The sequence below is a fragment of the Aureobasidium namibiae genome (genome assembly GCF_000721765.1).
Source record: "Aureobasidium namibiae CBS 147.97 unplaced genomic scaffold scaffold_5, whole genome shotgun sequence".
NCBI lineage: Eukaryota > Fungi > Ascomycota > Dothideomycetes > Dothideales > Saccotheciaceae > Aureobasidium > Aureobasidium namibiae.
The window spans coordinates 1232476-1244514 of NW_013581204.1; the positions used below are offsets into that span (position 1 = coordinate 1232476).

General features: G+C 51.9%; 8 protein-coding genes across 8 annotated transcripts; 5 read left to right on the forward strand and 3 right to left on the reverse strand.

Moving 5' to 3' along the window:
• Positions 1-448: 448 nt before the first annotated feature.
• Positions 449-1523, forward strand: M436DRAFT_43193 (NAD(P)-binding protein; the record flags this gene model as incomplete). The annotated part of the gene is made up of 3 exons (XM_013573646.1): positions 449-481; positions 539-955; positions 1068-1523. 3 exons carry the CDS (start codon positions 449-451, stop codon positions 1521-1523), a joined length of 906 nt encoding a protein of 301 aa, XP_013429100.1.
• A 24-nt stretch (positions 1524-1547) lies between these two features.
• Positions 1548-1977, reverse strand: M436DRAFT_71617 (uncharacterized protein; the record flags this gene model as incomplete). The annotated part of the gene is made up of 2 exons (XM_013573823.1): positions 1548-1760; positions 1819-1977. The coding sequence occupies 2 exons, from the start codon at positions 1975-1977 to the stop codon at positions 1548-1550; spliced, it is 372 nt and encodes a 123-aa protein (XP_013429277.1).
• Positions 1978-2475: 498 nt separating this feature from the next.
• Positions 2476-3433, reverse strand: M436DRAFT_62561 (uncharacterized protein; the record flags this gene model as incomplete). Its single annotated transcript, XM_013573746.1, has 2 exons — positions 2476-2946; positions 2996-3433. The coding sequence occupies 2 exons, from the start codon at positions 3431-3433 to the stop codon at positions 2476-2478; spliced, it is 909 nt and encodes a 302-aa protein (XP_013429200.1).
• Positions 3434-4020: 587 nt separating this feature from the next.
• Positions 4021-4480, forward strand: M436DRAFT_62562 (uncharacterized protein; the record flags this gene model as incomplete). The annotated part of the gene is made up of 2 exons (XM_013573747.1): positions 4021-4093; positions 4149-4480. 2 exons carry the CDS (start codon positions 4021-4023, stop codon positions 4478-4480), a joined length of 405 nt encoding a protein of 134 aa, XP_013429201.1.
• A 516-nt stretch (positions 4481-4996) lies between these two features.
• Positions 4997-5642, forward strand: M436DRAFT_62563 (putative Phosphatidylglycerol/phosphatidylinositol transfer protein; the record flags this gene model as incomplete). The annotated part of the gene is made up of 3 exons (XM_013573748.1): positions 4997-5202; positions 5259-5475; positions 5532-5642. The coding sequence occupies 3 exons, from the start codon at positions 4997-4999 to the stop codon at positions 5640-5642; spliced, it is 534 nt and encodes a 177-aa protein (XP_013429202.1).
• Positions 5643-5815: 173 nt separating this feature from the next.
• Positions 5816-6368, reverse strand: M436DRAFT_80598 (vacuolar ATP synthase; the record flags this gene model as incomplete). Its single annotated transcript, XM_013573910.1, has 4 exons — positions 5816-5956; positions 6024-6161; positions 6219-6254; positions 6309-6368. The coding sequence occupies 4 exons, from the start codon at positions 6366-6368 to the stop codon at positions 5816-5818; spliced, it is 375 nt and encodes a 124-aa protein (XP_013429364.1).
• Positions 6369-6568: 200 nt separating this feature from the next.
• M436DRAFT_80599 (uncharacterized protein) lies at positions 6569-8037 on the forward strand (the record flags this gene model as incomplete). The annotated part of the gene is made up of 3 exons (XM_013573911.1): positions 6569-6820; positions 7097-7877; positions 7928-8037. The coding sequence occupies 3 exons, from the start codon at positions 6569-6571 to the stop codon at positions 8035-8037; spliced, it is 1143 nt and encodes a 380-aa protein (XP_013429365.1).
• A 1691-nt stretch (positions 8038-9728) lies between these two features.
• Positions 9729-10889, forward strand: M436DRAFT_42503 (uncharacterized protein; the record flags this gene model as incomplete). Its single annotated transcript, XM_013573517.1, has 1 exon — positions 9729-10889. The coding sequence occupies one exon, from the start codon at positions 9729-9731 to the stop codon at positions 10887-10889; it is 1161 nt and encodes a 386-aa protein (XP_013428971.1).
• Between the last annotated feature and the right edge of the window lie 1150 nt (positions 10890-12039).

Here is a 12039-nt window from a genome sequence, read left to right on the forward strand (position 1 = left end):
GACGTCAACTACGACATAATCGGCATCAGATCCGACATCGTCTACAGCTCTTGTGGGATACAACACCGAGAACCGGCTTGAGACACCGCAGGAAGGAAACGACGCTCAGCTTCGTTGTCCAGGAGAGGCAGCTGCCCCGCGCCTCAAAACATCTAGACACCAACTTTCGGACCCTGAACTTGATGCATACCACTGGTAGTCTCATCATCTCTGACGATCATGTCGCGTTGCCATGATCATTCGCATCGCGTGGATCAATACACAAGAAATCAGTAGTCAGAGCCAGAGCTGCCGCCTAGCTTCCAATCTTTTGACAATGCCGCTGCGCGAAGGATTTCTGCCCCACTCCGTTCGGCGGTAATCACGACTGTCAAACTGCTCTACTATAAGTACCAAATGCCCTCATATCGCGTTTCCGGATCAGTCTGCTGTTTGTCATCCAAAAAAAATGTCCATCATCAAGAACGTCGCCGTCTTAGGTGTAAGCTCCATCTCGCATCCTCTGCTATTCCACCGCTGAACTCATCTCGTGCCACAGGCCTCAGGCAACTTCGGCACACCCATAACATCCGACTTGCTTGCCGCGAACTTCAACGTCACAATAATAACTCGCACAACGTCCACAACAGCTCATCCACCCTCAATTCCCACTCTCCGCATCGATTACGACCTTTCCTCTCTGATTATCGCCTTCGCCAATCAAGATGCCGTCGTCTGCGTCGTCGGGCCGGGTGGGATATCCCTGCAAAAGACGTTCGTTGATGCAGCTGTGGCGGCTGGTGTAAAACGATTCCTCATTGACGATTTCGGGTGGGGATTGACGGAGAAAGGATTCCAGGAGTTTGGTGCAATCCATGCGCAGAGGAGGGAAGGGTGGGATTATGCAGCACAGAAAGCAAGGGAAGTAGGGGAATTTACATGGACTGGCTTGAGTACCGGAAATCCCATCGATTGGGTGAGTACCCACCATCTCATCCTGTGTACCCCGGAGTATCACCCGGTCGCAATGCAGAAAAATATCATAACCTATCTCGACAAGAGAGAGAGGCTGACATGGAGTGCGACAGGCAATGAAAAAGTTTCCCATGATGGGTTTCGATGTGAAAACTCATCGAGCCATCATCTACGATTCAGGCAACGAGCGCTTCACTGGCACAACTCTTTCCGGCATCGGTCAAGCCGTCGTGGGCACACTACTCAATCCCTCAGCAACTGCAAACCGTTTCCTCGCAGTCCAAAGCATATGCACAAACCAGAACGAATTACTATTTGCATTCGAAAAGGCTACCGGAGAGAAGTGGGAGGTAGAGAGACACACGTCTGGAGAATTGATTAAGAGTGGGAAAGAGGACTTCAAGACTGGAGCTGGGATGTGGAGGTTGAAGTTGGCGGTGGCAACACTGTATTATGTTGGACAAAGCAGAGGCATGGTTGCTGCGACGAGAGAAGAGTCGGATGCGGAGTTGCTGGGTGTGAGGGAGGAAAGTGCTGATGAGATCGTTGCCAAACTGCTCCAGCAATAACGAGCTCGAATTTCATGTTCTTTGTCAATGCTTCACGCCGTAAAGACCAAGACGATGAGGCTCAATCATAACATCCATGCAACGTCTCAACTCAATGTCATGGCTTCTGGGAAACCATGGATGATCGCCCTCATTGCGATACTTGCATCCCTTATCGGTCAAAAACTGCTCACAGATGGGAGCAATATCGTGAAAGCCATCACAGTGTCTTTGATTGGAGCGGAAGTCGCAAAGAACCTGTTGGGAATGATCAGTGTCCTCGGTGGAAAGAGAAGGGCAGGTAGTTGATGCGTACATAGCAGAGGCGTTTGAGTGTGCATTTGGAGCCGTGAGGGCAGGGCTTGGAATTGAGGGTGAAGGGGCAGTAGCCGCTGAGGTATTGTACATCGGCGAGGCGTTTGGGGTCGAGAGTGTCAAGAGGAACTTGAGTGGGTAGTGGTTGGACGGCAACCATGATGTGCGGTCGCCGGTGGATGGTTGTTTGAGAGAGAATGGAGACAGAAAGCGAGATAGAAGTACTGTAAGGTTATCGTGTACAGCATCGAGAGCGTCAGCAATTCGAGTGAAGGATGTTCCTTCGAATTTACGAGAGAGGAAACATTGAACGAGCAGTTCGAGAAAGTGAATGGATGATGCTTTACTGTCAACTGAGCTAAGGACATCAGAGAGTCATTACTGGGGTTGGATAGTGATGTGTGAAAAAAGGGAACTAATTTATGATTTTTTTCATTGCGATACTATAGAGTGAAAACGAATGTGTGTAGTTGAAGCCTATCTCTCACGAACATCCAGCGTAGAGAAGAGGTCGGACGCGAGCTTGTGACTTCCTGTAGCTCACCAGTGCGAAGCGAATAGTGGGTGGAGCAAACTGTATTCGCACACTTGACTGACCCAATATGCCTGCAGCTTCCAAGCACAACGAGGTTGAATTCCTGAGCGAGGCACAAGACTATCAGGTGAACAGGATCAGATCGGTGGCAGAACGATTGTCGCCATCTGGGGTTTGTGGGCGGTCACTAGGATCGATGTTGAGTTTCTCGACTTCGGCGGCAGGCATGACCTCATCGTGCTCCTCAGCTTCAGCATCAGCCATGGTCTCATCTCCAGGCTCATCGTGCTCGCTGGTAGAATCCTCCACGTCGGACTTCATCCAATCTGACGTAAGATCCGGCTCGGCAGGTGGAGTGGTGTTGATCGGAGTGTGGATGTGGCGGATACCATAAAAACCGAGCTCGTGGGGTACACGCATAGCACCCATGAAGAGTCGAACGTTGTAGTCATGGTTGCGTGGACAAGCTTTCTTTCTGTTGTCATCCACGAGTCTTCTGGTCTTCGAGCAGCGCGTTCCGTTGAAGATCGAGTCGCACGTAGGAGAAACCTCGTGGGAATACATACACGTACGTCCTCTCTTGCATTGACGCTCCTAAGCTGGTGTCAGTCGGTGTTCCCAACGTATGGGAGCATAGACATACCCAACAGATGTGGACAAGCTGACATCTGTCGCTCTGAGGACACTTGCGAAAGGCCAAGGTGAAGGGACAGAACTTGCTGAGGTATTTCAGCTTGTTGCGGTCTTCCTTGCACAGCCTGTAGAATGTTGCAGAACTCAAAGCGGCGCCAGGGCCAGCAGACGAATCGTGGAACGGATGACTTTGAAACTTGGTCTGGGAGTTGGCGGCAGACTGTACAGGCGAGGGAGTGGTGGCTAGGACCAAAGAAGTATCCTGGCTAGCGTGGAGGCGGCGCAATAGCTCAACAGAGTCGCCGAGATTCTCTTGAGTGACAGTGTCGCAGATAGCCTGGATTTGGGCATCAGGAAAGGATGTATCGCGAGCCAGAACCATGAGGTCGAACAGCATCACGCGGGTAATGAAACCAACGGCGCCAGAAGGATCGGTGGCAGCAGGCATGTTTGGCGAAAGTGCACGCGCTCCTCTTGTCAACAAGAGAGGCGTGGATCAACGATAAACGAAAGGCGTAGAGCGGCTGTCCTCAAGCTTGATGGCTTGATACACACAGATTGTGTTGGACTCGCTCTGGAGAGGTAAAGACAGAATTGCAAAACGGGAGTCGAAAGTGAAGCGCAAGGGAAATTTGGCAGTCAGCGCAGATGCATATGCATACCAACAAACAAAGTGAAACATAAATGAAGTGCACCATGGTTGAGGTTACACGGCATGTCGTGACGGCGGGAGGTGCCTCAACCAGCCCTTTCACCAAGCTCTTTCGAAATTTCAAGCATCACCCAGTGTGGTGCGGACGAACAATCATTGACAGACACAACTTACCAGTAATGATCTGAACATGGTAGTGCTTGTGTGCAATTGAGGTTGAACGTTGGGAAGAACCAAAATGGATAATGAGAGCATGGCCGACATCATGTACACGTCATGACCATCGGGGTACTAAAGAGCTTCAAGGCGTACCTGCATGCCTCATCTTTTGATCTGATTCTCAATTCCTCTTCCGCATAATCGAAACGTCTTCAACAATCAATATGTCAATGATCAGAAGCTCCATCATGCGCAGCAGCCGCATCAGCATTCTGCGACCTCTCCGTCCTGCAAACTGTAAGTCTTGGATGAGCTCAAGGACAGCTCGAGTAGCCACTGACATATTCTCAAGTCGTGCGCAGCTATGCCAACAAGAAGAACATGGACTCGACAGCAGGACAAGCCAGCCCTGGCACAGCATCCAACGTCGGCAACCCCGTCAGTTCGAGCCCCGAGTCCAACAACGTCAACCAGTCGCGAGCCACCGATGCTCGCACTGGATCGCCCGACACAGCCAGTATTCAAACACCGGTCAGCAACCCTTCAGGATCAGCTACCCAGGGTAGAGGAGAGGACAGCAGCATGCAGGAGGCTTTCAAGCAAGACCCCAATGCACCTGCATCGGAGAAGAAGAAGAATGTCGAGAAGATGGGACAGAAGCCTCTCGACCCTGCCGATAAGTAGAGGAATATTTGACGACTGCGACGATGATGGCAATGTCTGTATATCAGCATCAAGATAGCAAGTGCTGCAGGTACATGCACTCGAATGAAACTTTACCCAACATGCTCTCTTGCCACAGCATCCTTCAAGGACTCCTACGAAGGCAAGCGTGTAATTCTCGCTATGAAAAGGCAGAGTGGTTCCTAGGCTCGAGATGTTTCCAGAGAGAGCCCCGAGAGTGTCGCATCTCAATGGCCGCTGCCGTTTTCCTCGAGACTACTGTGCATTTCTATAGCAGTCAAAAGTCCAGAAGCTCTTCGTCGGAGAAAAGAGCGGCGTCAGATGCGGAGAGTTGGTGCTAGGCAACCGTCAAGTGCCACACTGCGGCACGTGCGAGCAAGCCGTAGCATCATGGCAACGGCGAACGTCCAGTGACACAACCCGGGCCCTGTCACGTTTGTCTGCTCCAGGTACCTACCATCAAAGTGTTGCCTTTCCCCTCCTCTACCACAACACACATATCATCCAGACACCAAGATGAAGTTCCTCGGTCTTATCAGCGTCGCCCTCCTCTCGGCCAGCGCCTCGGCGCGTAGCCTCAAGTTTATGGGCAGCGACTCGCAACACGCTCTGGAAGAAGAGTTCCCCGTTCCAGGCGACAACCCTCTGCTCTTCTGCGCCGCTCCCAAAGACAACATTCTCGAAATTGAGAAGGTCGATCTGTCTCCCAACCCTCCCTCTGCGTAAGGTTTTGCTCCATACTCTTATCGCGATTGCCAAAGCTCATGTTCGTTTGCAGTGGCGTCACTTTGTCCATCAAGGCTTCTGGAGTCCTGTCGCAGGATGTCGAGGAGGGCGCGAAGGTCCACTTGCAAGTCAAGTACGGTCTGATCCGCATCATCAACCAGGAGGCCGACTTGTGCGAGAACCTCAAGAATGTCGATCTCGAGTGCCCTCTGAAGAAGGGCCCTATGGAGCTGACCAAGGACGTTGACCTTCCCAAGGAGATTCCTCCCGTAAGTTCACTGTGAGACATGCCCTCCGGAGCCGCATACTGACTGTCTATTTACAGGGCAAGTACACTGTCCTCGCCGACGTCTACACCAAGGACAACGAGAAGATCACTTGCTTGACCGCTACCGTTGTCTTCAGAAGAGGTGGTGCTTTCGAGGTCGTCGCTTAGATGTGGATATGAGACTGTAGCATGTATCAAGGAACGAAGCATTCGAACGATGTATAATGGGACGACGAGGCATTCAAACGCGCATGTAGCATACGAGAGCATTGCAGTATTGAACAGATTGATGATAATATGGATTCGGGGTATCGTTGAAAACGTGTGAAAGCAGCTGCAATTTACTCTCCAAACAACTTCTTGACGCGCTTCATGACGCTGTCCTTTTCGGGGTCGTACGGATGGTCCTTGGAGGGAATTTCGAGGAGCGAAGGGAAGGCTTGGGTGTAGGCATCGACACGGCTGCGGATCTTGTCGGCGATCTGGAAGCGGCATGAGTAAATGGCGCGGAGATGAGGTATGTTCAAGCATGTAGAGTGGAGACCGTACGTGCTGGTTGATGAGGAGAATGGCAATGTCCTTGCGCTCTTGGGTGAAACTGTCAAAGGCCTCCTCGATGGTGTGGGTCTCGGTCTTGTGGTCTACGACGAGGTAGTTCTTTTGAGCATCCGGAGGGTCGGTAACGTGCTAGGTAGCAAAGTCAGAGGTATGTCGAGAGCAGCGGGTCCGTTAAGGTAGTCATACACCGACACCAGCGAGCAAGACGCCGGTCACCGAGTCCTGGAGATTGAGTGTCAGCGTGAAAAGACGAGACGCGTAGTGGATGCAACTCACCTCATCGCCAATAACAGCAAGGAACTGACGGTCCTTGTACGCGGATTGTGGAAGAGCCATAATGTGTTGTTATCTTCTCACAAGGAATGCTGTTGTCGCTCGTGCTGTATGCCGGGCTGCGAGCTGGCGGTCGCGTCGGCTAACTCCGATCACGCCGACGTCACTGTTTGCTTCTCCAAACATTCAAACGCTTTGTGCTTTCTTCCATGCATTCCCGTTGACCAACCAGCCCACTCAATGTGAGAGTGGCCGACTGCGCCATGCCGCCCATCATCCGTCGAGCTCCCCTGTCAGAACGTATCAAGGCCTTCCTCAACCCTTACGACCTACTCCTATGGATTGCCGAAGAACTACACGAGAGCGCTCTGGATGAAGCACTACGCGACTGGGGCCTGCCCGTAGGCATTGCGGCAAACTTGGTCTTTGCGTGCGCAAGGTTTGCGCTGAAGAAGAACCCACACGATGACATATTCGGCGAGTTCGAGTCGAAGAGTGGCTGGTTCTTCTGGCTGGTGAGTCCATTACCTCCTCATCTGCTACCTCCCTTGCATCTCCCACCCCGCTCTCACACACACTGGAGGCGCAACTGATGCTATAGAAATGCACAGTGGCCTCGAGATGATGATAGACTCCACTGAGAGCCCCTGATCAGCAAGCTCTCCGTGGATACTGTCTTCTTTGTCGAGACTACTGTGCATTTCTATAGCTGCTAACCACATATCTTTGCACTTGAGGATACAGCACACCTACCTTTATAGTCGTGTCTTCTCTGACTCCATCCAATCCAGGTCTCGTTTGTCGCGCACTTTCTCGCCTTCGCCTCGCTGTTCAATACCTTCTATACCTTTACGCGCTCACGCAAGTACCGTCTCTTCGAAACTTCCATCGAACAAGCGCCAACCACGCCATCTGCTCGCCGCGTGCGTGTTGACTCGTCACCCTCTGCCTCGCCCTTGACATACTTTTCATCCATCATCTCGTCCAGCAATGTCTTTCCGCGACGACACCCCGACCAACACAACGATGTCTGGGAAATCAGCGTCTGGGACCCAAAGCCCTTCAATCTCGAATTGTTCGCGCTCTTCTCGCCCGGCCACGTCCTCGTCTACTGGCTGTTCCTACCCACCAGCGCCGCCGACCCTCGTCCCTCTGTCACGTTTGTCACCACCATCCTCCTTGCAGTCCTCCTGAGCGTACAGCTGCTCTTCTTCAAGAAATTCTTCGTTCAGCAGGCAAAAGACTCAACCTTGATCCACAAAGAAGTCATGAACGAGTACGACACCAAATTCGTTCATCCCAACATGAATCGTCCAGTGCGCGACGTGGGCACGCAGACAAGAGACACGGCCACAAGTCCTGGAGGAGCACGAATCAGGACGAGAGAGGTTGATGTCTACACACCGCACACGGTCATCAACAAGGGATTCAAGGTCAATCCCAACCCGGCTTATGCCAGTCACCTCACAGACGATCCCCGAGCCTTGTACGCCACTTCGCCGACTAAGAATCTGCCGAGAAGCGCTACAACTCCCTCGCTACAACCCACTTTCGGGAGCTATAGCACTACGGGTTCGTCATTCAATACTAACACCATGTCATCATTTGGCGCCACGCATGAGCCGACAGATATCTTCAACACGCCAGGCAAACCAAGGCCGATGTCACGCGAGCCAGCAACGAGGCCAACGTTACGCGAGCGAGCCACAAGTCCGATGAAAAGAGGTGGTGACGGAGGGAGCTTAGGAGTATACAGTCATGCTGCGAGCCCACTACGCAAGAGCGCGAGTCGGCAACTGCTCAGGCCAGATGGCAGGCCGCAGGGCAGCCCACTAAAACGGGCATTGAATGACGAAGGTGGGCTGACTGAGAGGTTCGCGCGGCTTAGCGACCCAAGCCGCAGAGAATCATCAAGGCATTAGCATTGGGAGCATTGAAATTCGTGGTGTTGTATTGCATGGATAAGGGTAGTAGCTTATTTTCAAACCTGTTAGCTGCATGAACCAGATTCCCTTGACACTGTCCAGTGTGACTGTGTTTTCCAGTGCTACAACCAGTCTCGGCCACGATAACATACATGTTGAGTTGCAGCTGTAGAAATTCACAGCTTTCAGAGAAAAGAGGAAGCGCCCAGAGAGAGCCTTTGGTTTGTCTGCCCTCTGCGGATCTTGCTGCCGTGTCGAAAGCACTGTGCAGATCTATAGCCATAGTGACAATGCAATATCCGTAGAGAGTGTTGCTCTCATAGACTCTCTCTGGCCCTTGATACTGTCTCGGAAGAATCGTGCATTTTTTTTGGCTCCAGCTGTGCCAGTGGTTCGTGAGAGCGCCGCTCCTTCCCCACGAGGAAGTTGTGCAGCCATGACGATCGCTTTTGACAAAACATCAACAAACCAACACAATCCTCGACTCGACCGAATGTCATAATCAGAACAACACAAAGCGACCACAATGGAGTCGCCACGCTCGGCAAAGCGCAGAAAGCTCGAGACGATCCCAGAAAGCCCTCAGCGCATTACAGCACCACCACCACACACCTCAAGGACGCCCCGACGAGACCATCATGAGGCACGCGATACGATCCGCGTGGCCAGTGTCGCTACCCCTTCGTCTCTCAACCTGACCCCTTCGAAGCCAACACCAAGACCTGCGCCCATGTCAGCAACCAAGAGCCACAGCAAGATTGGCGGTTTGATGGCTCGTCTGAACGCAAAGATTGCCGAGTCCCACTCACCACAAACCTCTCCTGTCAAGAGTCAAACTCCCATCGCCGCACCGAGATCAGAAGTGCAGGAGCCGGCGAAGAGCACGAATGGCAAGACTCTGTCGCAGAAGTTGCGAGATACCTTTGAGCAAGAGCAATTGGAAAGAGCTGCAAAGAGGAAGCCAAAACGCACTCTGGAGGACCAGATGAGAGATGTCCAAGATGCGAGTCGGAGAGAGGTTCAGATATCGATCAAGGCAGAGTCGTCCCCATTCAAGGTTCTACCGCCGCCGACGACTGAGAAGAGGAAACCTGGACGCCCACGAAAACAACCTGTCGTAGAGGAGGGTACTGCCGACGAAGACGGCCCCGTCAGTCCATCCAAGTTGGCTTCGTCAAAGAAACCGCAGTATCGCGCTATGAGTCCTATGCTCTTGGACGTCAACGGAACTCGACAACCTCAGTTTAATCCTAGGAAAGCAATCTCCAGTCCTCTGAAACAACGGCCGAAAGCAATGATAGATCTAGACGTCAAGCCGGTACAAACGAACGCATCAGCAAACCTCTCCATTTCTGGCAGCGACCTTCAATGCATACAGCTAGCAGTTCTCGACCAACTGCAAGAACGAACGCATACACCTTTTGTCGGTCTAGCTTCCGAACTCGAAAAGATCGCTTCTGTGGTAAATCAGACTATCGTAGCAGGAGAAAGCAACAGTATGCTCATCATTGGCGCACGTGGAACGGGCAAAACCGCTATCATAAATTCCATTCTCGCCGATCAGCATGTACAGAACCCAGATCTGTTCCATGTGGTAAGGCTCAATGGCTTCATCCACACAGACGACAAGATTGCCCTCCGAGATATCTGGCGCCAGCTAGGGAAGGAAATGGACATGGAAGATGAGTTCGTTACGCAGAATGCAGCAGACACGCTTACCACTCTCCTGGCTTTGCTCTCGCACCCAGAAGAGTTGGGCAGATCTGCCGATCAAATCAACAGATCCATTATATTCATACTCGAGGAGTTTGATCTTTTCACCACGCATCCACGCCAGACACTGCTTTACAATCTCTTCGACATCGCTCAAAGTCGCAAAGCTCCCATCGCAGTCTTGGGCACCACGACGCGCTTTGATGTAGTCGAGCAGCTGGAGAAGAGAGTCAAGAGTAGGTTTTCTCACAGATATGTGCATCTATCTGCCCCGAGGCATCTTTCGGCATACAGAGAGGTCTGTCAAAACGCGCTCACCCCTTTCTCCGCAGACGGCATTTCCGAAGACGGCAGGAAGGTCTGGGGAGAATTGCTCAACGACCTCTTCTCTCTCGACACATTCAACACTCATCTACGGAATTTGTACTATCTTTCTAAGAGCGTGAGGGCGTTTCACACGAGCATGCTGTTGGCCGTCTCTACATTACCCACATCTGCCTCTTCGACTTCTACAGAGAATCTTCTACATCACCTCACCGACACAAACACCCTTACGCAATTGCAACCTCCAGACTCAAAACTGGCTGCCCTAGCATCACTGTCCGTCCTCCAACTCGCCCTCCTCATCGCCGCAGCCAGACTCACCATCATTCACGACACGGACACCGTCACTTTCGCTCTTGCACACGCCGAATATGTGTCTCTGGCATCCAAAGCGAAGATCAATGCTTCGGCATCTGGTCAGATTGCCGTAGGAGGGGGAGTGGGCAGAGTGTGGAGTAAAGAGGTGGCTAGGAATGCTTGGGAAGGTCTGGAAAGGAGAAAGTTAGTGTTGGGAGAAGGCAGGGTGGGGGCGTATAGGGTAGATGTTAGACTTGAAGAGATAGGGGAGGCTGAAGGTGTTGAAATAGGTGGATTGATGGTCAGGTGGTGTAAGGAAATTTGATAGAGAGAAGAGAATGGGTGTCAGAGGTGCAAGAGATACTGCTCCACGCAGTGAATCCCCAAGGAACAACCAGAGCCCTACCGGAGAACAGGTTCCGTGAAGACGACAATGTTGCATAGCATGGTTTTACAAGCATAGTCTCTTGATTGAGCACAAGGCATTGCTTGGCCAACACAATGTACCAAGAGAGAACCGCGATGGACCAATTGCACCGAGAGATTACCAACGAGAATAATGATTGATCTCGAACATACGTATCGATTCCTCCACTTCCCGATCGTCGGCTTCCATCATTTTCCATCAGGGTGAATTCTCGCGTCCCTTGTCCCGAATTGTCAACAACACGTGGTTATGGTCAGCAATCGAAAGACACGGCATCTGCCGCTCGGACGTTCATCAGCGATTTGTCCCCATCGCGTCAAGGGATCCGTGAAGACGCGAGCTTTATCGGGCTTTGATATCATAGCTCGACGGAGGAAGCCGTGGATGTCGACTAGTCTATCTGGTTGTTTGCGCAACCGAGGACGAAGCCCAGACAAATCCATCAACGGTGGTTGGCCGAGGCCGGCGAATCGACGGGCTCGCGGACCCCACATGAGAGCTCATTGAACATCAACTTGTTTCCATGTTGGGTAACTCTTCGCGGCAGGAGTGAGGGTCGATACAGGTTGATATAGTGCATTGGAGATGTATCAAATTATCGCGAATAACAAACACAGCGAAACATGAAACACGAAGAGCGAGAACAATCACACCTTCGCGTAGGAAGTGAACGCCATCATGGTCAGCGAATGGAAAGAGCCGTCGGTGGCAGTTCCCGTTGTTGGCAATGACCAAAAGTCTAAACCGAGGGCGGGGAGTTCCATCGACTTACCCGTGTGCCTTCACTGCTGCCTCTTCGTGTGCAAAGGTATGTGGTTAGTAGCTATAGAAATGCACAAAGGTTTCCAGATTCAGGGTGTGACCAGGGAGAGCCCCTGATCAATCGCATCTCGACGGATGTTGTCTCGTTTCTCGAGATCATTGTGCATTTCTATAGCTACATGGTTTACAAATATAAATGGGGGGGAGGAAGCATGATCCGGTTCGGGCAGGTGCGGGGTCAGCTTAAGCTGCCCCGAGTCGGCGCCATAATTGCCCTGATCGACCA